The sequence below is a fragment of the Cyprinus carpio genome, chromosome B10, assembly GCF_018340385.1.
Source record: "Cyprinus carpio isolate SPL01 chromosome B10, ASM1834038v1, whole genome shotgun sequence".
In the NCBI taxonomy this organism is placed as follows: Eukaryota; Metazoa; Chordata; class Actinopteri; order Cypriniformes; family Cyprinidae; genus Cyprinus; species Cyprinus carpio.
In genome coordinates this window covers 6222847-6248674 of record NC_056606.1, presented here as the reverse complement: position 1 = coordinate 6248674, position 25828 = coordinate 6222847, and the positions used below count along the sequence as shown (strand labels likewise).

Genomic DNA, 25828 nt, shown 5'->3' with positions numbered 1-25828 from the left:
GTTCCTAATTTTTGCCATTTTTATGTAATGATCTGTTTAAAAAGTACTAGTATCTAAGGAATAAATACTAATATCTAATAAATAAGCACTAGTAGTTAATGAATAAGTACTAGTACTTAATGGAAAAGATACTAGTATCTAAAAACTAAGTACAGTAACATTAAATTAGATACTATTGTGGTTTATAGATTAAATGTTAAAACGGCTTGCCATAGATATGCATATGTGGTGAGCTGTCTGTGGTCTATCACAGGTTCAGAAGCCTAGTATGGTGAAATCTCCAGTGTGCCCCGAGGTAGCAGTCCAGGAGCTCAAGAAAACACTTGATCGGCTGGATTCAGAGATTGCCTTGTTGGAAAAGGAGTAGGTAGTGAATGTGGAAAAAAGAGATACAGTATGCTGTTGTATGTATCATACTGACGATAGTATGGAATATTAGGTTCAGAATTATTTTCCTAGTTTAAGGTTGTTGGGAGATTCTTTAAAAAAAACTTGTTTAAAAACATGCACAGCAGAAAAAATGTACTGTGAAAAATGTGGGAGATGGTAAGTGATTCCATTAGAGTTGTTTTAGAACTCATATGCAACATTTTAAAAGTTTACCCATACATTTAAATTTGCCATTAATTACTCACCCTCATGTTGTTCCAAACCTGCATGATGTTCTTTTTTTCTTTTCTTTTTTGTGGCACACTGAATATGTTCTGAAGACCATCCTTCACTCTTTTTCATTTAGTGAAATTGAACTCAATTAAATGAAATAACGAAAGCAGCACCGTTAACCCCTTGATGCCTACTGAATCATATGGGATACAATCTTCTAAGGCCTCAAAATTATTAACATGGTTAAAATTGTTGTACACATTCTTTTTATAAAGAATAACTTAATAAGTTGTTAGTAATATTTCATGAACACTTACTGGACTGAAGCAACTTAGGTTTACTTGATTATCCATACATCTTTTTTTTTTCTTTTTTTTTTATCGTGTTAAACTGTATCAAATATGATCGATCAGTCTTTTAAGGAACTTTTATTTGTTCATCTCTCAATCATCATTGCATTACATTGCATTATATGTTTTGAAACTACAGAGCTTTTATCATAAAACTAAGCATTTAAATATCATCTTACAAAGACAGTATGTGAGATATAGAGTGCAATATGATATTTATATGCATTTTATGTAAGTAGTCAGTTATACTGTTATAAAGTTCTCATTGATTTACATTACAAGATATCAGAATTTCAGTTCACTTTTTGCCCATTTAAATATCAGCAACTAAAAGTTTGTGCCTCTGAATAAAATTGATGTTTTGTTCCTCCTTGAGAATGAGCAGCATATTCTCATAATATGAGCCATAAATATAGCTCAATTTATTTGTATACATACAAATGATGTTTGAGAGACACACACACACACACACACACATATATATATATATATATTAACTGTTGCATTTCAGAAATTTACATTTTTGTGGCAATTATTTCATATATGAGGCTATTTCTTTAATACAATACATAAAAATGAGTGATTTATTGTCATATTAAACTGAGCTTGTGTTTGTAGAGGATTTGTTGTAAAAGAGCTGGATCAACACATCGACCTGCTGCACGAATACAATGACATCAAAGACAATCGGACAAACTCTGCTGGGCAGATTAGGTAAGACCTGATAGACCTGATAGAACAATGATTAATAGTGAACGCAGTTGTGATTTATGTTGGTCTGATGCTCAACATATTTTACATTTCATACTGCGTTAACGGTTTATCTCCTCTCCATAAACACTTGTGGCCTACACACATCTCCCATCCCACTCATATAAGTGGGTTACAGCCTCTATAAGCTTGGCATTTCTGTCTAGTGTCAGGATTATGATAATGGCATCCTCTGGTATTATCGCTGCATTCTGTAATATAATGGACCCTTTCAGACTCCCAGCATGCTGAGTTTCTTGCCTGCTTCAGTCTTGCTGTGACTTCAGCTGGTCTGAGGGCCAGAGGGGGTCTGTTGCACGTCGTTGTCCCCCCCATGTGATCATTGACAAAGACAACTGTCTCTCTGTGTCTCTGTCAGCCAGCCTGCGTGGAGTGATCACACGAGACTTGTACAGTAACTTTGGCCTCGAGTTGGACGACTGATTGAGCTTCGTGAGAGGAGATGGAGTAACTGGAAGGCATCTTAATACTGTTAGTGTTATATCTTTGTATTTCTAGCAAATACACCAGGTTGTTTTCTTCATGCTGGTGTGGTGGATGAGAGAAATTGAGACATTTCAGTGAAATTAACATGCTTAAAGGAATAGTTCAGATAAAAATTATAATTTGCTGAAAATTAACTCACCCTCAGGACATCCAAGATGTAGATGAGTTTGTTTCTTCATTGGAAAAGATTTGGAGAAATGTAGCATCACATCACTTGTTCACCAGTGGATCCTCTGCAGTGAATGGGTGCCGTCAGAATGAGAGTCCAAACAGCTGATAGAAACATCACAATAATCCACAAGTGATTCACACCACTCCATCAGTTAATGTCTTGTGAAATTAAAAGCTGTATGTTTGTAAGAACCAAAATCGTCAGTGAGAGGTTTTTATCTTTGATTTGAACTTATATTGATTTCTCCAGTGAAAAAGTAATCTCTTCTGAATCACGAAAGAAATCTGCACAGATCAAGAACTGTTTACTTGCAAAAAACAGTTCTAAACAAATATGCTGCTGGTTTTTGATGTGAGAGGACAACAGAGGATGGACTTTTTCACTGGAGGAAGTGTTATTATGGATTATAGACCTATATTTTGGCCAGAAGCAAAGAATTAAAGTTAAAACATCTTATATATTTTTTTCATACAAACACACAGCTTTTCACTTCACAAGATGTTAATTGATGGACTGGAGTGGTGTGGATTATTGTGATGTTTTTATCAGCTGTTTGGACTCTCATTCTGACGGCACCCATTCACTGCAGAGGATCCATTGATGAGTAAGTGATGTAATGCTAAATTTTTGTAATGCTAAAGTCTGTTCCCATGAAGAAACAAACTCATCTATATCTTGGATAGCTTGAGGGTGAGTACATTTTAACCAATTTTTGGGGTGAACTATTCCTAAATCTGAGTCCATGATAGATCTAAACCTTCAAAGAAATGGAAAGGCTTCTGTCAACATTGTGAGAAGAAATGCCTCAGAGTTTATCTCAGCTCCTGCACTGAACACATTTTTCCTCACATTGTGTTTGTGCCAAAACAAGGTGTGTGGTTTTTTTGTTCTTCTTCATGAGAGATTGTGTATGAAAATCTGTCTACGCCCATAAACTTGTCATCCAAATCTGGTGAATTACAGGAATAGTTCACCTGAAAATTACATTTCTGTCAACGAATACTCACCTTCATGTTGTTTCAATTGATTTAACTGCATTATTGTTGGTTTCCAATTTCAGTTTGTTACTCTACATGGTAACACTTTAGAATAAGGCTCCATTAGTTAATGTTAGTTAACTACTTTAGTTAGCATGAACTAAGCAAGAACAATCCTTCTACAGCATTTATTAATATTAGTTAATGTTAATTTCAACATTTACTAATGTATTATTCAAATCAAAAGTTGTGCTTGTTATACATAAAACAAACAAATGTATTTATTTCCAAGTTTATTTGCAATATTTGTGTGATTGCACAAATGTACATTTGTTATAAAAACTGATCCAAATACTTGCTGTGACAGTAAGTTAAGATTTTTGGATAACATAGATAAAACCATCTGCTACACTGACAGCAAATTTGAAGACTTGCTGTGACACCTCGTTAAACTGACAGTTGTAAAATGTTATCAAACATGATATCCGAAGCGAAGTGGATTTACGAAATCAAAGCAAGAAATGTCTATTTTGCTTCTATTACCACATGCAAATTTTAATTGGACATGCCAAATATATATATATATATATATATATATATATATATATATATATATATATATAATTAGTTTCAGATCATATATACAGTGGTTGGAAAAAGTGTTGGCCCCCTTCCTGATTTTTTATTTTTTTGCATGTTTGTCACACTTTAATGTTTCAGATCATCAAACTAATTTAAATATTAGTCAAAGATAACACAAGTAAACACAACATGCAGTTTTTAAATGAAGGTTTTTATTATTAAGGGAAAACAAAATCCAAAACTACATTGCCCCGTGTGAAGAAGTGTTTGCCCCCCGTTAAAACTGTGGTTTATCACACCTGAGTTCAATTTCTCTAGCCACACCCAGACCTGATTACTGCCACACCTGTTCACAATCAAGAAGTCTCTTAAATAGGACCTGCCTGACAAAGGATCCTCAATAGGTGGCGGTAATGCACATATTTGTCTGCGATCCGCCGTTAAAAAGCAAGAAGAAGAAGAAGAAGAAGAAGAAGAAGAAGAAGAAGAAGAAGAAGAAGAAGAAGAAGAAGAAGAAGAAGAAGAAGAAGAAGGATGATCCTCAAAAGCTAGACATCATGCCGAAATCCAAAGAAATTCAGAAACAAATGAGAAAGAAAGTAATTGAGATCTATCAGTCTGGAAAAGGTTATAAAGAACATAAAGGCTCGTCTCAGTTTTGCAAGAAAACATCTTGATGATCCCCAAGACTTTTGGGAAAATACTCTGTGGACTGAAGAGACAAAAGTTGAACTTTTGGAAGGTGTGTGTCCCATTAAGTCTGGTGTAAAAGTAACACCGCACTTCAGAAACAGAACATCATACCAACAGTAAGATATGGTGGTGGTAGTGTGATGGTCTGGGGCTGTTTTGCTGCTTCAGGACCTGAAGACTTGCTGTGATAAATGGAACCATGAATTCTGCTGTTTACCAAAAAATCATCAATGTGGCTGAATTACAACAATTCTGCATAGATGAGTGGACCAACATTCCTCCACAGCGCTGTAACAGACTCAGTGCAAGTTATCGCAAACGCTTGATTGCAGTCGTTGCTGCTAAGGGTGGCCCAACCAGTTAGCTTCAGGGGGCAAACACTTCTTCACACAGGGCCATGTAGTTTTGGATTTTGTTTGTTTTCCCTTAATAATAAAAACCTTCATTTAAAAACTGCATGTTGTGTTTACTTGTGTTATCTTTGACTAATATTTAAATTTGTTTGATGATCTGAAACATCAAAATGTGACAAACATGCAAAAAAAAAAAAAAAAAAATCAGAAAGGGGGCCAACAATTCTTCAGGACCCACTGTATATATATTATATATATATATATACTATATATATATATATATATATGAATGAAGTAGAAAATAGTGTGATTTGTTATGAAAGAGCATGAACCGATTCGTTGAAAAGTAATTTGTTAGGCAAACCATGTCAACAAAATGTTCTCCGCAAGCCATTTTATAAGGGATTGAAAATAAGAGGCATTTGTGACGTCAGTCAAAAAAGTTGTTTAAGCGGCACAGCTGGTAATTTACATTTAGATGAAATATTATTAGGATTGATATGTTTTTATGCACAGTAATTGGTGCTGGTTGTGCAAAATAAAATCATAAACTCATATTAACAAAGAAAATATGGTCAAACTGATTTTGCAACTTTAATAATCCAGACTTTTTTTCCAAAGAGAAAGTAGATATGTACAATGATAAGAACGGTGTTATAACGTTTCCGGGAGACGGATTCGTGCATTTAAAAATAAAAATAAATCATCCTTGACTCCATATCATTTCAGGGCATTAATTTAAATTAAAAAGACCTCTCTCTTAACACGTTTGAATTGCCATATACGTTATATGTTTTTGCCTTTACAATGGTCAGCAGATGGGCAGATATCTGACAACAGCCCTCCTTCTCCTCCTCCATCGCGCCTCATGGTCGCGCGGAGCTGCTTCGCCACTACCGGGTGGAAACTGCCCTGATGATTCGCTCGCTGGGCCACATTTCCTCGACAGGACTTTAAGCCCCGCCTTTCCCGAGGCAGAGCTCCGAGAGCGAGAACGCAATTGGTTGAAAGAGCTGTCAATCAATGCACACACACAGCACCGGCGAATAGAGCGGAGGCGGGCGCGAGTAAGAAAATTATAAGGTCATTGGAATTACCAGCGCTACAAGCCATCGTTACAATGAAGCGATAACAGATAAGAATGAAAAAATGAAATAACCCGGATCAAAGTCTACCAAAGACGCCGCGGTTCTTAAGTAAAAGTCAGGCGTGTGGCCGCTACACAGCGGCGCGCGTGAATCCGCGCAGGTAGACGGCGGAGGTTTCGCTTAAGCCGATCAAGGTGGGATCGTACGGGACAGGTTCCCCTTCTGCCGTAAAACACACGTTATTGTGACCACGGACATCGAAACCGAGGTATTTCCCGGAGCACAGACACCTACATTTCAAATATTTTAACCATTGTCCATTTCCGGAGTCTCCTGTATCATTAATCGTCATGATCGGCATGCCAGTTAAAGATGCGTTTGTCGATTTTTACAGTAGCATCAGCATACAGTGTGTCTCGCTCATGTTGGCTAATGGATGCGGTACATATGGGACAGTTTAATTGGGGGGGGGGGGATATGATGCCAGATATCCGCACTGGGCTTTTCGATATAAAACACGGAGGGCAAATAACGCAGCGCAACCGAGCCTGATTATATAACGTTACAGTTTACGCTTGATCGTGTAAACACATGATATAATGTCATGCGTGAATTCCTTATTCTGTATCTTGTGATTTTAACAGTAGACTGAGCCTCAGTGTGCTGCAGTGCTGTAAGGATGTCCGATTCGTGAACGACTCGCTCTTTTGAATCGGATCTTTTCAACCGAGTCAATGAACGGACTGAGCGGTGCGCTGACGAATCGGTTCGAACGGTTCCGGAATCAACAACTGACCGACTCATTGAACTCACAATCGCCTTTTGAACATTTTTGACTTACAATCAGTACGTTTACACATACAGTTGAGCCTAAAACTGAAGACATTTCATAGCAGAAATACTACAGATAAGAGTATCTGATATATTTTGCCACTTAAACAACACAGCTTTATCAACACACATTCTTTATAGACAGTTATTTATTACATATTAAAATATTTTTAACTTGGAGATGAAAATCTTAGTATTGGTTACTGTAAATGCAAATTATATTTGTGTTCTAAGCACCGCGAGGTGGCGTAATGGCGTGAAAGAATCTTTGAATCGGTGTTTTGAATCCGTTCTTTGAAATGAACTACACAGTCAAGCTCGCTTAGATTTCCGGGCTCTGCGGTAACCCTCGCCTGATGATGATGATGATGATGATGATGATAGCTGTTCTGCATTGCTTTAATATCCATCCGCACCCACAGCACGTCTATCATTACGTTTGAAGGACTGAACAGACATTCTCTCCAGCATCCCTCACTCAGGATCAGGATCAGGATAGACAGCCGCACATCGTAGGATTTCCCTGCTGCGGCGGAAACGTGCGACGATGATGACGATCTGTAACCATCATTTCTGTCAGTCATAAGACTGAGAATGTGTGAAATGGCGTATAATCTATAGGTGCATCAGACCGGGGCTAGTTGTCACACTGCATAATAATTCAGAATAAATCAATATTCATTATATGTGACGCTGGACCACAAAACCAGTCATAAGGGTAAATTTTTTTAAATTGATATTTATACATCATCTGAAAGCTGAATAAAAAAGCTTTTCATTGTTGTATGGTTTGTTAGTATCTAAATATATACAAAATCTGGATTCTGAGGGTGCCAAAAAATCTAAATATTGAGAAAATTGGCTTTAAAGTTGTTCAAATGAAGTTCTTAGCCATGCATATTATTAATCAAAAATTAAGGTTTGATATAGTTACGGTAGGAAATGTACAAAATATCTTAATGGAACATGATCTTTACTTAATCTTCTAATGAGTTTTGGTATAAAAGAAAAATCTATCATTTTTACTTGCACAATATATTTTTTGGCTATTGCTACAAATATACCCCAGAGACTTAACACTGGTTTTGTGGTCCAGGGTCACATATAGTTTAAACTCATTCCGGAATGTATGAAAATGTTCTGAGATGTTCTGAGATGTTCTGTGATGTTTAAAACAAAAACAAAAAAAAAAACACACATCTGACTTATAATCAATCTACTTAAAAAAAATATAATAACTAATAAAAAAACCCTTACAGACAGCCACCCCCTCCCTACATATAGACGCGTGCTCCGGGATCATGTGATACTTCTCTGTTGGAAAGGATAGTTCAGATCAAATAGCTCTGTTGCCTTCCGTCACTGACACTCAACCCACCCTAGTTACTTTACAGCTGTTTTTAGTGCCAAAGAAACCTAGAAACGCTTCAGTGCGTTTTAATGTAAAGGAGCATTTTAATAATTAACATTTTCAGTTCTTGTCAGTGTTTGATCATCTGTATCCATCTACAGAGATACAAAAACACATTCACAGTCAATCAGGGTTATCCTCCGTTCGTATATCTAACGATAACCTTCATACGTATATAATATATAAAAAATGAAAAAATTAAAAGCAGCATTAAACTAAATATTCCAATTTTTAAAAAAAATAAAACAAACACATTTTGGAAGTTCCAGCGTCTGAGTGACTTTTCTTCCAGATGATAAAAGCCATCTGGACTGCTGTACCTTTAACATACATTCACAAGGTCAGAGATCTGTGTTCTTCAACAGCTGTCTTGATATGATTAAGAGACTTGTCTTGTGTTCATCTCGGAGTTTTGCATATCAGCCCTTGTGATTAGCAGGTTTATAATGATTATATTATAACTTTTATCAATGAACAACATCTTTTTTATATCACACAGGCCAACTGAAATGTAAATGCAATAGTCCAGTGTGAATGATGGTGTTGTTTGTGTGTGTTAGGATGTTGCGGTTGGCGTGCTCCACGGCTCTTCTCTTCACGCTCAGGCTGTTCGTCGGCCTGTCCTGGTTCCAGGTTCTGCCGTCCATTTTTATTTTCTTCCTGGGTTCTGGTGGATGGAAGTCCTTACATGTGTTTTCAAAGACCATATACCGCGATTTGCAGTAAGTTTAAATGCTACAATATCCCTTTTAGTCTTTTTATACTTTATAGTGTATATATATGCACAGTATATACTTTTTATGTACTTCTCTACATTCTCTAGAAGTCATCAAAACCTTTAAAAAATACAGAAACACAATATGAGAATAAGGAACACCGTAGTTCTGCAGGGAGCTGTATATATCATTTCTGTTCGCCTTCAGCGTTCTTAAGTGCTTTTATAATACATTCGTAAGACAGACGTAAATGTCGTTATGTATTGAAGCTTTGGAAACAAAACCAACGTTTCAAAAACATAAATATCTAAAAGTGAAGAGAGTAATGTTATGCATTTTGCTAATAATATTAATGCAGTCCAGCGGGGGAGCAATCGAACTCGGGTTCGGACCAGGCACGCGAACCAAGTGTGAAAGCACCCTTAGATTTTTTGGGGAATTTAATTCTACTTTAAAATGGACACTTGGGTTTCCTTTACTATCGAGTCCAACTCATTTATTATAAAACTGTAAAGAAATTTGTATGTAGGTACTTCATATTTTTGTCTACTTTACATCAAAACACACAAAAAAAATTTAATAACTGATGTAACAACTTTCCACAGCTATAGAAAGCTATAGAAATGGCAAATTAAGTAAATGCATTAAAGTAAAATATTAAATATTTAGTAGTTTTTTTTAAATATATGCAATATGTAATTTTGCTCAGTAATGTATTAATTGACAGTCCTCGTGCACTGATAAAGAAGTGATCTGATTTATGTCTATAGATGTGGTTTTGTGAATAAAGAGCACGTAATACATTAACCTGGGCTCTTTCAGTCAGGCTGAACAGTTCCTCAGCGAACACACCCGCATATTTCTGTATTACGAGCTGAGTGTCTGTTGAAATGGGTTTCTGGGCTGTTCCTGGCAGGTGCAGCTCGTTTCTGGTTTTGAAATGTGAATTGAGTAATCTGAAGCATGATTGCTAAGCGTCTTAAGACTTCTCTGTTTGCTGTTGCAAAGCAAAAAGGCAAAACCTCAGCTAGCAATCAGAGTTTTGTCACTGGTGGAGATTCAGTGTCCAGGTCCTGGAGGTGTGGGTTTATCGTATCAGCCGCACAGATGACTCCGTAAGAGCCTGGATTGGAGGACGGAGGCTTTTAGGGTAGCTGTTAATGGATGTAAGGACGCAGGGGTCAGGGATCAGTGCTTTTAGCAGAGTGACAGTGTTTGTGTTTGCTCAAACACCATATTAACTACTTCCTGCCACTTACATTACCATTCAACAGGTGATTATACACAATAACCTTACACCACCGTCAAAAGTTTGAAATAATCAAGATTCCTTTACTTTTTTTTTTACTTTTTTTTTTAAAGGAGTCTCCTTTGCTAACCAGTCTGCATTTATTTGATTAAAATACATTAAAAACTGTAATAATGTAAAATATTATTACATAAAAATATGTAATTTAATAATGTAAAAATTTGAATATATAATGCAATTTATGATTCAAAGCTGAGTTGTCAGCATCATTACTCCAGTCTTCAGTGTCACACAGTCCTTCAGAAGACATTCTAATATGCTGATTTGCAGCTCAAGAAACATTTCTGATTATTATCAGTGCATAAAATTGGAAACCATCATACTTGCCGCAAGATTGTAAGAATGTAAGATGAGTTTTATTCAGCAAGGACACAACAAATTGATTAATAATTGATGTGATATTGATTTCTGTTTTAAATAAATGCTGTTTTTTTTACTTTCTATTCATCAGAGAATCCTGAAAAAGCTTCCACAAAAATATTAAGTTTTAGTTTTCAACATTAATTATTATATGAACCATTATTAATAATTGAGCACTAATAATAATAACTGATGATTGATCAAATCAGCATATTTGAATGATTTCTGAAGGATCATGTGACTGGAATAATGGTGCTGAAAATTAAAATAAATTACATTTTACAACATATTCAAATGGAAAACTGTTATTTTAAATAGTAATAATATTTCACAATATTCCCAATATAGCAGCATTGGTGAGCCGAACAGACTTCTTTCAAAAACATTGTAAAAACATCAGAATTATTCCAAACATTTGACCGGTAGAGTATTTATTTGAAATGAAAAGATGTTTTAAAGATTTTGCCCGGAATAAACCATCATAATCATAATGTTGAATCATAATGTGTTCTTTTGCAGTGCAGCCAGTGTGTTGCTGAGGGTGAAACTCAATGTCAAAAAGCACCTCCGTGAGCGCAACACCGTTCCCAAACTTTTTGCCAAGTCTGTCAAGAAATACGGTGACAAGACTGCTCTGATTTTTGAAGGAACGGGTGAGAAATGGAGCTTCAAGGAGCTTGACGAGTACTCCAACCGCGTGGCTAACCTTCTGCTTCAGAGGGGCTTCAAGGAAGGCGACGTGATCGCTCTGTTCATAGAAAACCGCTCTCAGTACGTGGGGCTCTGGCTGGGCATGGCAAAGATCGGAGTGGAGGCAGCTCTCATCAACTTCAACCTGAGACTGGAGGCCCTGGTGCACTGTGTCAACATCTCCAGCGCCAAAGCCGTGGTGTTCGGCAGTGAGCTGACAGATGGTGAGAAGAGATGTGACAGTCATCAGTGATGAGGAAGCTACTATGAAACTGTGGCTTCCCGAGCACAGTCATACCATGCTTTTGAAGAAGTATTTATCTATGCTACAAGTTACTAACGGACCTTACCTAACTATTTTTAGGCTCTTTACAGGGGAGTATATTTTTTAGATGTTTAACTTTCAGTTCAATGGACTTACACAAACAAATTCACTAAAATCAAACTTCCCTTATGAAAATTAACCACGGCTTTAGTACAAATAAAACCAAAAATCCATGGTTACCATAGTTAAATTAACCATAGCTTAACCATGGTATTTGTAGTAAAACTGTGGTTATACCAATGGAAATTAATACGCCAAAAAAACATGGTAACTACATTTTTACTATAATAAAACTATGGTTAATTTTCATAAGGGTTGGTCTGCATTGCTAATTGTTGGGAAAATTAAGTTATTTCTTCAATATATTCCCTGAAAAATGAATGTGTAAAATATCTGGAAATGAATCTTTTTTAAACCATCCAAGTAAACTGATTCACTAAAATGAATCAAACCTCTCAGTGCTACCTCAAGTAACATTTTGTCATTCTGCATTGCTGTTTGTTGGGAAAATTAAGTAATTTCTTTTTTTTTGAACCATCCAAACAAACTGAATCACTGAAATGAATCAAAATACCTGAGCAACATTTTAGAATTGTGCAAGTAACAATGTAGCAATTTCTCATTCTTCATTGCTATTTGTTTTGAAAATTACGTAATATCCAGAATGTAGTTTTTCACAAAATATTTCCTCAAAAATTTATTTTTAGTTTTCTGCACTTGGAAGGAATGGAAGAATCAGTCAAAGTAAACTGATTCTGTAAAATAAATCAAACATCTCATTGCAACCTCAACATTTTGTAATTCTGCATCACTACTTTTTTAAGTAATTTCTCAAAAATAATTCCAAAATTATTTCCTGAAAATGAAGATGTAAAATGTCTGCACTGGGAATGAATTTGACTCCTTTTTTTGAACTATCCAAACAAACTGATTCACTAAAATAAATCAAAATACAATATCTGCGCAACATTTTAAAAATGCGCAAGTAATGTAGCAATTTGGCATTCTACATTGCTATTTGTTGGGAAAATTAAGTAATATCTAGAAAATATTATTTCCTCAAAAATTTAATTTGCATTTTCTGTATTCTTTTCTCTCTTTCTTTCTTTTTTACCATCCAAGTAAACTGCTTCATTAAAATGAATCAGGCTACCCAACTCTACAGCTTTGCTTGTTGGGAATAGTAGATTGTTTTTTAAGAAAAAATAAATAAAACAAAACTAGTTATGTTAGTATCAATCATAATCAATTTGCAAAAATCATGTAAAAGAAGGGAAATTTCTGGATCCGTGAAATACATTTTTTTTTTCAGGATTCAGGAATATATTTTAAGTAAAATGTAATAATATATATATATATATATATATATATATATATATATATATATATATATATATATATATATATATATATATTTTTTTTTTTTTTTTTTTTTTTTTTTTAGTGCAATGGTGCACCTTGCACCATAAAACCAGAATGTGTGATAGGAGGGTAAATAGTGTGAGTTTTCATTTCATGTTAATTTTAGACAAGGCTTTATATTTTTTAAACTGTTGGCTCAATATAGTATCGGTTAAGGCAGCAGTTCAGAAGTGTTGCAATGACACACTACAGAAAGCAAATAAGGAAGTGGCACTTGGACAAAGATGAGAGTGTGTACTCTAGAGAAAGGAATGAATGAGTAGCGCAGAGTTCAGATTTATTATGGGCAGAGGTGACTGTGTGTAACTCTTAGCGAAATAACCTCACTGCACCAAAGAGGATTCATAGCAGAGGTCACGAACGACAGCGAAATCCTAATGAAATCGAGTTCGCTAGTCGTCTCTTAAGTAATTGGAAACTGACTCATAAAGCATGCCATGTTGAGTCAGCTTCGTTTCTTATTGATTTCACATTTCCGGCCGTTTGTTTGTCCTGTGCTTTCTCTGAGGAGTCTTCTAGACTCATTTTGTCACATTATTTGTCTCTGTGATGATTACTTCATCTATTTCTCCCGCTCTTTCACTGTCTCAGCAATGTGTGAGGTGCACAGCTCTATGGGAAAGACTGTTGAGCTCCTCTGCTCTGGAGAATGGGACCCCAAACGGGTTCCTGAAGGGACGGAGCATCTCGAGCCGCTGCTGGAGGCGACCTCTACAAACCAGCCCAGCCAACCAGATCGCAGCTTCACAGGCAAGACAGTCAGACACGGAGTTATTTGACCATTTAAAGCCGAAATACAAATACAAAAAAAATTTAAATATAAAATTATATGTCACTATGAACTCATTCTAGTCATTTTATGTGATGAAATATTATATTACAACTATCCGGTTTTTTTTAAAGCTTTCTTTTTTTTTTCTTTATGCTGAATGTCTATTATTATTATTATGACATTTTTAAAAAGATATTCAAACCTTTTTCAAGGAATTTTGAAAATCTGGCATTGAACTGAGCCTGAATATTTCCTGTAAGGGTTATTATAGTTAACTAAAACCAAAACCATAAAAAAAGCAGAGGGCAGTATTTCTCATTTTCATTTAGTTTGTCCAAAACCAAAATTTAAATGAAAATTAATACAAATTCTAGAGAAATATTTTTAAAACTAAAAAAGTTACTAAAACTTACATACAACTTAAAATGAAAGGAAAATCTAAAAATAAAGTTTTTTTTATTATTAATCATAGACAGAGAGAGGCAGTAAGGCAACAATAAAATATTAATAAAAACTATAATGGTAGCTCAATGATACTAAAATTTTTTACTTAAAAAAGGAAGTTAAAAATCACATTAAAGGGATACTCCACCCCAAAATGAAAATGTTGTCATTAATCACTTACCCCCATGTCGTTCCAAACCCGTAAAAGTTTTGTTCGTTATTTTGGATGAAAACCGGGAGGCTTGTGACTGTCCCATAGACTGCCAAATAAATAACACTGTCAGGGTCCAGAAAAGTATGAAAAACATCGTCAGAATACTCCATCTGCCATCAGTGATTCAACCGTAAGGTTATGAAGCGACAGGAACACTTTTTGTAAGCGAAGAAAACAAAAATAACGACTTTATTCAACAATTCCTTTGTCAACGGTCTCCTCTGTGTCTCTCCACATCACTCAAACTGCCTATTTTCATTTTGGGGTGGAGTATCCCTTTAACAATTAGATTCTTGATAGTTTTTCTTCTTCTTTGCCTCCAGATCGCCTCTTTTACATTTACACGTCGGGAACCACTGGAATGCCCAAAGCTGCTATAGTTGTACACAGTCGGTAAGTGTGTGACAATGTTCATTTCTCCATTTCTCACAGTCTCTCCTTCCCTGCTTTCTCCTTCAGTTTTGTCTCTCGATGAATCAAGCTCCCTGTTTTTCACCCCGTCTTTCCTGCGTTCCTCCCTCAGGTATTACCGCATGGCCGCCCTGGTGTACTATGGTTTCAGAATGAAGTCTGAGGATGTGCTTTATGACTGTTTACCACTTTACCACTCAGCAGGTACATCACTGAACACAGGCTTCTCTACACCTTCTTCATATGTGCATTTCCTGTCACAGAGTTTGGTTTAGGCTACTTCCTGTGTGACAGTTTTGTGGTTTGTTTCGATGGATGTCTACATAAGGTCCTTTGCTCTTGTCCAGTGCTCTTTTAAGACAAACAGCTTAGTTTGTTTTATGTTTTCTTATTTAAGGATATGTTGTCGTGTGTGAGTGTTTAATCTGAAAGTAATCGATAGGTTTGTTCTGAGGTCAGAGTTGTTCTCTCTGGCAGGTAACATCGTGGGAGTTGGCCAGTGTCTGATCCATGGAATGACTGTAGTGATCAGGAAGAAGTTCAGCGCATCAAAGTTCTGGGATGACTGTATCAAATACAACTGCACAGTGAGTTATGGATTTTATGTTATTATAGAATATATGGAATATATTCAGTTTGCCTATATAGTTCTTCAGTTTGAAGAATATGCACAATTGTTTTTTACATTGATAACAATCAGAAATGTTTCTTGAGCAGCAAATCAGCATATTAGAAGGATTTCTGAAGGATCATGTGACACTGAAGACTGATGCTGAAAATTCAGCTTTAGCATCATAGGAGTAAATTACATTTTAAAATATTCAAATAGAAATATTAAATTGTAATATTTAACAATATTACTGTTTTACTGAATTTGTGTCAAGTAAATGTGGGGGAAGTCGTGGCCTAGTGGTTAGAGAGTTTGACTCCTAACCCTAAGGTTGTGGGTTTGGGTTTGTGGCCGGCAATACCACGACTGAGGTGCCCTTGAGCAAGGCACCGAACCCCAAACTGCTCCCCGGGCGCCGCAGCATAAATGGGTGTGTGTGTTCACTGCTGTGTGTGTGCACTTTGGATGGGTTAAATGCAGAGCACCAATTCTGAGTATGGGTCACCATACTTGGCTGTATGTCACGTCACTGTCACTTTAAATGCTTAGTAAGTCTTAGAAAGCATAAGAGCACTTTTTTCAAAAACATTTAAAAATCATATCAACTTGAAACTTGAACAATAATGTGTATGATTGTGTATATTTATTTAAAATGACATCTATATATATGTATATGTGTGTGATATATAGCACATGTCAAAAGTTTGGAATATATATATATATATATATAGCACAGGTCAAAAGTTTGGAAACATTACTATTTTTAATGTTTTTGAAAGAAGTCTTCTTCTGCTCATCAAGCCTGCATTTATTTGATCAAAAATACAGAAAAAAACAGTAATATTGTGAAATATTATTACAACTTAAAATAATAGTTTTCTATTTGAATATACTTTAAAAAAAATAAATTTATTCCTGCGATGCAAAGCTGAATTTTCAGCATCATTACTCCAGCCTTCAGTGTCACATGTAACATCCAGTCTATCACATGATCATTTAGAAATCATTCTAATATTCTGATTTATTATGATGAGTGTTGGAAACAGTTCTGCTGTCTAATATTTGATGAATAAAAGGTTAAAAAGAACTGCATTTATTCAAAATAAAAAAAATCTAATAATATATATTCTAATATTATATTTTCTTTTACTATCACTTTTTATCAATTTAACACATCCTTGCTGAATAAAAGTATTCATTTTATTTAAAAAAAAAATTACTGACCCCAAATTACTGACCAGTAGTGTATATTGTTATTACAAAATATTTATATTTTAAAAACATAGCTTCTTTTTTTTTTTTTTTACTTTTTATTCATCAAAGTATCCTAAAAAAGTCTCACATGTTCTGAAAAAATATTAAGCAGCAGAACTGTTTCCAACTTGATAATGAATCATCATATTAGAATGATTTCTAAAGGATCATGTGATAATGATCCTAAAAATTCAGCTTTGCATCACAGAAATAAATGATAATTTAAAAGTATAATACATTTAAAAACAATTATTTTTTAAATTGTAATAATATATCACAATATTACTGTTTTTTTCTGAGCAGAAGAAACTTCTTTCAAAAACATTAAAAGAGCAGAAGAAACTTCTTTCAAAAACATTAAAAATAGTAATGTTTCAAAACTATATACATGTACACAATATAAATAAATAAACAAAAATATGTATGTATGTATGTATGTAAACAAATAACTGACTCAGACAGTTCAAAAGAACAGATTCACTGAAATGAACAGAACTCTATCTATCTATTTTTGTCACTGAGTTTTGCTCATACTCATGAGTCATAACATAAGTTGTTGACTTGAAATCCACCTTTTGACATGGTCTTTCAAGGCTAAATAGAGCAGATCATTAAAATCGTTGCAATTTGGCATAATTTTTTTTTATGGCAAACAAAACCATAGTCAATATATTGTGCGTTCAGTAAATATCCCCAGGACTTTCAGGCCTCTGCTTTGATGTTATAGTTGTGCGATTGCAAATTATGTTATTAATATAAATGTTCTGCATGGAAAGGGAGTTTTGAAAACTGATATTTGATTTTTTTGTCTCAGATCGTGCAGTACATTGGGGAGATCTGCCGCTATCTGCTGAATCAGCCGAAGAAGGACACAGAGCACCAACACAAGGTCCGCATGGCCCTCGGTAACGGCCTCCGTCAGTCCATCTGGGAGGAATTCACCACCCGCTTCAACGTCCCACAGATCGCAGAGTTCTACGGCGCCACCGAGTGCAACTGTAGCCTGGGCAACTTCGATAACAAGGTCTGCCCTGACAAAAGCACACTTAAGATGGAGTGTCTGTAAACAGCCTTTATGAGTTACACAGTTGTAAACCTCTACAATAGTGGATAATGCATATGGAAAAAGGATACATAAGCTGCAATCTGATTGTGTGTTACCATAAATTTTATGAGGCCATCTACAAGATGTTCAGTAATCAAGCACAGGTGGTTAATGGCCTGTTTAAGGTGCTGATGGAAATGCTGTGACTGGTTTAATTTGCTCAGTAGTATTCAGTTTTGAGTGGAGGAGTGGTTGTAACATGTTGTTTTGACTGCAGACGGGTGCCTGTGGATTCAATAGCCGGATCCTGCCATTCTTTTACCCCATCCGCTTAGTCAAGGTGAACGAGGAGACCATGGAGCTCATCAGAGGACCTGATGGAGTCTGTATCCCGTGTGGTCCAGGTACAGTACTCCCTCACACTCATGCCAAGCACTAAGGCTTGAATTGATGAATAACTCATATAAGGGGTGGGCAGTATACCGGTAGACATGATTAGCCAGTAGAAATCACGGTTACAGGCTCATTGTTGTGCTACGTGGTCATGAAAACACAAGTTTTTAAGCATTGCGGTTTTAAAAACAAAGGATTTTTATCCAAATGAAAACAAATCATCACCAAAAGACAAATAACTATCCCATACATACACACTCATTAAAGACCGTTTTCAAAACTCATAACTACACATTTAATTTGTAAAATGCCCAACTGAGTTATTTTTGCCACTTTATAGGCCTTAAATGGTTAACTACACATTGTATGTGTCAAAATGCCCGTCTTTGCAAGTATCCTCGTAAATGCAGTAATTTAGGTCTTTAGTGAAAGCAAACCGCTGAGAAAGAAAACAGGTGTAACAGTACATTGCCAGCTCTTAAAGTGACAGCAGTCTAATGTTCCTGCTGTCTGTCATTCATATTAATCAAACAGCAAAAAAGAAAATCTCTCAATGCTCTTGACTAGATCACTTTTGTAACTTTAATAAGAAGAAATATAGATTTAATTTACACAGTGAAGAATGTGCAGTGTTTTATACATTTGATTACTTTACACAATGTATGCATTTCTTATTTATTCTACTGTACTTTTTTGTCCTATTGCTTGCGGTTAGTTACTTATTCTTATTTAATCGCTGACTGCTTACTTGTCTTTTTTTTCTTTTTAATTTAGGCTAGTATCATTAAGATCTTATTTAAAGCAAAAATAGCTATATTGTGATCTATATCGTTACCATGAAATAAAATTAAACATATTGTGATATAAGGTTTTTGTTGAATTGGCCAAATCATATTAAAGAACAAATGAATAAATAATAATGAATTATAAAACAACAACAATCCAATAAAGCCTAAACAACATAAATACAATACATACAGTATACTCTTGTATAGCAAAACTCAACTGCCTGATTATGTAATTGAAAAATTATTGATTATATCATCAACAAATTTCAAATCTCAACTGCTTAACTTCTTATATCTTTGGAAAATGTTAATTACAGTATCGCTCAGCTCTAACATGCTAAATGCGACTATAAGGCATGAAGATATTAAGATAAACATTAACATAAAGATTTTTTGTAAATCTGCTTTGAAACAATGTGTATTGTGAAAAGTGCTATATAAATAAATTTGAAGAATTTTTACAGGCAAGAATATAGATAATTAGTGGTAGACCAATAGAGATTTTTCGTTGGCGAATGCTGATTTCTTAGAGAGCAAGCATGCAGATACTAAGACAATATATGACATTATTTTAAAATAAATGATAATACTTGCTGCAATGAAATTTTTAAATGACTTTGCTTGAAATAGTTTGGAAATTAATACCTTGAACTTGATAACAAATAAACCTGTAAAGTAAACAGACTTCTGCAACTTCTTAATCTAAACAAAACTGTCATAAAAATATAACAAACAAAACAAATATGTAAGTCACTGGGAAACCTGTTTTCTCAAATCATACAATTTTTCCATACAGTACATATAATTTATTAAACAGAACTGTGAAATAAAAACAGTAAACTAATGAATTAGAGCTCCTGTACTTAAAGTCTGCATGAAATCAAAATTGACTATTTACTTTATTAGTGCACATTTCTAGTCTTGATGTGAACAATTAATCCGTGCAAGTTAAAGTCTTCTCAAGATGACGTCAGTTTGACGGCTTGGGCAGAATATCCTTAAACACACCCCTCCAACCGTTAAGTTGCTATGAGTGAGAGACAGAGAAGAGGAGCGGAGAAATAAAACCGTGCCCTCTATTTAATATTCTGCTTCAGCTGGAAATACGTCACTACACTGAAATAAAGTCAGCAGCAAATTCCGGTTCACGCAGACTTTAAGCATTCAGGCACTGACTTTCTTAGTGCTTTCATAATAAAAGTCCTGTTTCTGCCAAACAAAAAATCTCATCAGGCAATGCAAATAACTAAAAATTATATATTGGCCTTAATTATTTAAATCTGTTGATCACTGCAGAAAGTGCAAAAATCTTATTTAAAATCCACTTCCTTATTTGGTTTCTCAGGAGAACCTGGTCAGTTGGTTGGCCGAATCATTCAAAACGACCCTCTCAGACGATTTGACGGCTACGTCAATCAATCAGCCACTAATAAAAAGGTTGCTCACGATGTCTTCAAAAAAGGAGATAGTGCCTATCTCTCAGGTATCGTACTTTAAAATGCTCTACACAAGCGCACACTTACTTGCATGCGCTCAGCTGGATAACAGCAGTGGTTGGCTTCTCCTCTCTCAGGGGATGTGCTGGTGATGGACGACTACGGCTACATGTATTTCAAAGACCGCACGGGAGACACGTTCCGCTGGAAAGGAGAGAACGTGTCCACCACTGAGGTGGAGGGAACTCTGAGCCGCCTGCTGGACATGAAAGATGTGGTGGTGAACTTACTAACAATTAACAAGCAAAAAAACACCAGTATTATGAAGTCACAATACCAAGTTAATGTATTAATTTTCCCACCAATCACATTTTGTCCCGTATAAGAAAATCTCATCAGGGACTATATTTTCGTTTTGTCAATAACGAGAATTAACTCTCTTATAATAAATGGTGACCGTCCGTCTCTATATTTATTCTCCCACCAATCACATTTTGTCCCGTATAAGAAAATCTCATCAGGGACTATATTTTCAAGTGGAAGGAAAATAAACCTCAGCAGTGGTTTTGTGCTGAATTTTGATGATTATCTTGCTTATTACATTTGCTAATTGACAAACAAAAATTGAACAACAACTAAGTTGAAAATGTGACAGTAAAGAGTATGCAGAGTTTGTTTTTTTTGGTGGTAAACTGTTCCTTTAAGTGTTCTGACTGTCATGACGTAGTATCATGAATCGTCGGGTGCCCAGCCAGTGTGTGGAGAGGAGAATAATTAGTTTAATCAAAGCTGACTGCAGCAGCTCCTGAAGGATTCTGGGAATGCACAGCCAAACAAATTCCTCCCTTGGCCTGGCCCTCGTTTTGCTTACACTAGATCTTTAAAGGAATGGCAGCAGAGTGCTGAATATAGCTCGGTACATTTGAGACTGCTGGCTGAAAAATACACTCTCACCTTCAGAACAATGTGATCAGCAGATCTGGAACATATAGATATGTGTGAACCTCATTCGCTGATAACCATCAAAATGTTTTAAGGGTCTACATGCAAATCGATAAACCTACAACACAAGAAAACTGTTTATGTGAGATTTTGAAATCATTAGGGTTTTCTATAGCCTTGACGTAAGCATAAACAGACATCAAAGAACTCAAAGAGAAAAAGAACTGCAGAGGATTTTACTCAGATGGCTGCTATAGCGCCTCTTGTGGCAATACTGAGAATGCAATGAAGCGGCAAGGCAAAACACAACTCCTTTTATAATAATAAAAACCTTTTCTTTGGAGTAACAGTGCAGTAATGTAAAACATCACTGTTTCTCTTCCTGTATGCAGTAGTTCATAGATCTCTGTCCTTGGAGAAGTGACATATGACCTGGCAAGGCACCGATCTCCTTAGTTTATTTTAATTCATGGTGACTCAGTAGTGTCTCTTTATGCTTATAGGTTTGGATTATGCCATCTATCTCTGTTGTGTGATGCATGTGGATGTTTTTCCGCAGGTGCTGAAGGCAAGGCAGGGATGGCAGCCATAGCAGACCCGGACCACACCACTGACCTTGGCGCGACCCGGACCACACCACTGTTTTAAGTTTACCGGGACAAAATCGATAAACGCTACAACTCAAGAAACTGTTTTCTTGACGATTTAGGCATAGCAGATGAACCGGACCACACCACTGACCTGGCCAAGTTTAGCCGGGACCTGGAGAAGGCCCTGCCGCCCTATGCCCGGCCTGTCTTTCTGCGCTTCTTACCAGAAGTGAACAAAACGGGTGAGTTATCGCATGCTAAACTTAGACGGGCAAAGTCACAGTAACACCCCCATCCTATTTTAGAACGGAGCCCAAAACATCAACGTCAAAAAAAAATCCCTGAATGAATTATTTTTATATTCACCCTTGAACTACAGATAATTGAGCCAAAACGTGTGCAGTAAACCAATGCATAGAATAAAATATAAATTTGCTGTTTTGTTTTTGTTTTTTTCAGGGACTTTCAAATTCCAGAAGACAGACATGCGACGGGAGGGATTCGATCCCAGCGTCGTCTCTGACAAACTCTACTTCCTGGACTGCACTAAGGGACAGTATGTGGAGCTGAATGTAGAGCTCCATCGCAGCATCGTCTCAGGAAAGCAGAAATTATGAGACTACTGCCAATCTCCACCCGTTCCCTCACCACCCCACCTTCAGCAGCCCTCAAACCCCGCCCCCTCATCACTCCGCCCTTCATTACCTCAGCAAACACAGTGAGGGGCCGCAGGAACCCATTCTGGTTGTGTATTCAAATCCCCGTCGATTCATTCTCACAGACCACCTCTCTTACGACCGAGACGGGACTGAGGTGGCATTCTTCTTGAAAACAAAAAAAATACACAAAAAAATGAAGCAATTTAGCAAACAAGAATACAAAAAACAAACAGCAAGGAAAGGCACAAGGACCAAACACAGGTCTGTCAAATGGTAACGCTTTCCCTTTGCCTCAGCTGCACAATGCTCGCCTGCCTACAGGATTCGGGACTGACTGACGGGTCTGACGAGTGACTGCCCTCATGAATGCACCCTCAAGCCCTGACCAAAACCACGAGGATCGACATGCAATACAAACACAGCACTGGCTGTGCACTTGCCAGCTGCCATGCTGTTTATTTAACATGCACCAAATATATTTAAGTTGTAGAATAGCTCATCATCTATATACAAGTCATGCTGCGTTGAAGACGTCCATTATTGCACTGCTACTGTGTCCATTGTACCTCTCCAGACGTTTAGTGTGCAGCGTCAGCATGGAAGCAGATTTTAACGATCAGCCCGGTGCGACATTGTGCAGACTGGGCTTCATGGGTTTGCTTTGTTTTGCTAGACGTGAAGACCATTAAGTTCCCAGCAAGGAATCTCTACAGGACACTATAGCGGAGTCTGCATGGAGGCGAATGAAAGTAGTGTAATTCTCTGGTGCTAAAGCACGGACATCCTATCTGTCTGCAGAGTGGCGCCAGACCTTAAAGCGAAGAGAGCGGAAGCAGAGGAGAAGCAAGGGAAAGCGATATAGGCTATTTGTCATCAGAGATCTAGTTTTTCTTTCAGCAGCATGAATGATTGACGCAAACAGAGCACTGTGCCTTACTGTCAGGTCACCAGATAGTGTTATTGCCCTCGTCCTGCATCATTACACTAACTGACCCTAGACGTCTCTTCTATGTCTCTAAGACAGCTAGCTTATTTTCTAGACCTTGCTTGTACTCCCTTCCCATCATGCAAAGTGTCCAGCACTACATCTATGGGCATCCTTTCCGTTCCATGTGTATTTTGCTCGATCTCCTTTTGCGAACCTTCCTGTTCTTCCTCGTCCACTGACAGCTGATTATTTATTTATATATCGTAGCAAGTATTGAAGTGTATGTGACGGGACGATTTTGTGTGACAGCACTTGAATTTCTCCAAGTCACTGTTTTGGCCACTATATATTAATGTAGAGCACAGATGTGGAAAAATACAACTCTTTTGACCTTATTTGGGTGAATCCCTTCAGAAACATGTCTGGGTCATGCATAAACACATTTATAGCCTAGAAAATAATGAAGCCAATATTTTGTATTCTTATTACCGTAATGACAAAAAAAAATCTAATTCTCATTACCGTAATGACAAAAAAAAATCTAATTTACATTATCGTAATAAGAAAAATTTAATTCTCTGTACCATAATGAAAAAAAAACTCATTTTCGTTACCATAATGATAATAAAAGCCTCATTCTCATTACAATAATGGCAATAAAATCCTAATTTTCACTACTGTAATAACAAATTTAATTTGTATTACTATAATGACAATAAAATCTCATTTTCATTACCATAATGATAAAAAATCAAGTTCACATTACTGTAATGATGATAAAATCCTCTTTCTCATTACCGTAACAACAACAAAAAAATCATTGTTCTAATCACCGTAATGGGAAAAAATCTATAAAATAACGAAAAAAAAAAATCTCATCCTCATTAACAAAAAAAAAAAAAAAAATTATCTGCAGTAATGAGGAAAAAAAACACTTTTTATTCATTAGAATTAGCATAAATTAAATTCAGTAAAACAATAAAATAAGGAATTAATTTATTCATTCAAAATGTATACATTGTTCTTTTTTTTCATTTGGGATGAAGTGAGATTTACTCAAATAGCTGTACATGTGATTTAGACTTCAACTGATACTTAAAGGGATAGTTCACCCAAAAATGAAAATTCTGTCATTAATTACTCACCCTCATGTCGTTCCAAACCCATAAGACCTTCGTTCATCTTCGAAACACAAATTAAGGTATTTTTGATGGAATCTGCGAGCTCTCTGACCTTCCCATAGACAGCAAATGGTAATTTAATCATGTGACATCAGGGGGTTCAATCGTAATTTTACGAAGCTCCAGAAACGTAAGGAAAAAAAAAAAGACTTGGTAAAATTTGGAAGTCCATGTAACATCAACATATGGGGATTCGTTTACAATCGTAAACAACGTAGAAAACGATCCATGTGCTACACAGAACTGCATACTTTTTGTACTCTCCAAAAAAAAAGGGAGGAGGCGAATTGTTTGAAAAAAAAGTCTTGACTTTTTTTTTCTTTGCACAGGCATCAGAGAGCTCTCAGAATGCATCAAAAATATCTTCATTTTAGTTATGTCCTTAGTTTCTGGACCTTGATCGTGTTAATCACATTGCTGTCTATAGGGGGCATCAGAGAGCTCTCAGAATGCATCAAAAATATCTTCATTTTAGTTCCGAAGATGAACGAAGGTCTTACGGTTTAAGAACAACATAATTTATACTAATTAATGACATAACCATCATATATTAGTGAAAAACACCCATAAAGCCAAGGGTGCAGTAGTGATGTCATTGGTTAGTCAGCCAATCAGATGCAGTTGTCTCCAACAAAACCTGTTCCTGTTTTTATTTTATTGTTTGCCCTTTCCTTTATCACTTGCATTTTTTTTCTTACTTTGTAAAAGAATGATATGTAAGGTTGAGCTTTATTTCTCCGTTAAACTTGTTTGTTTGTTTGGTTCTTTGGTTTTGTTCTGGGTGTGTGAAAGAGAGGGAAAGCACATCTTATGCGCTGAGTTATATGTTAGACACAATATGACGTCTGAAATCTGCTCTACAAATATTTCTTTCTCTCGTGATAGTGTGTGTTAGAGTTTGTGTCCAATGACAGCAAGAATCCTCACCGCGAGGCTTTTGCTGAGGCCTCTCTTGATTAACTCTCCCAGTTCAAGACATAGTTCAACCCAAAATGAATCCCCTCATGTCTTTCCAAACCTGA

At 36.1% G+C, this 25828-nt stretch overlaps 1 protein-coding gene and 1 pseudogene across 1 annotated transcript; both read left to right on the top strand.

Annotated features, from left to right (window-relative positions):
- The first annotated feature begins 232 nt into the window (after positions 1-232).
- Positions 233-2345, top strand: LOC109080210 (annotated as a pseudogene).
- Positions 2346-5988: 3643 nt separating this feature from the next.
- On the top strand, positions 5989-23500 carry LOC109064464 (long-chain fatty acid transport protein 4-like). Its single transcript, XM_042732246.1, has 15 exons — positions 5989-6343; positions 8878-9039; positions 11222-11616; positions 13731-13889; positions 14893-14962; positions 15093-15184; positions 15458-15567; positions 17659-17868; positions 18167-18293; positions 20416-20553; positions 20644-20786; positions 20825-20846; positions 22008-22069; positions 22199-22280; positions 22498-23500. Exons 2-15 carry the CDS (start codon positions 8879-8881, stop codon positions 22653-22655), a joined length of 1929 nt encoding a protein of 642 aa, XP_042588180.1. The 5' UTR covers positions 5989-6343; position 8878; the 3' UTR covers positions 22656-23500.
- The last annotated feature ends 2328 nt before the right edge of the window (positions 23501-25828 follow it).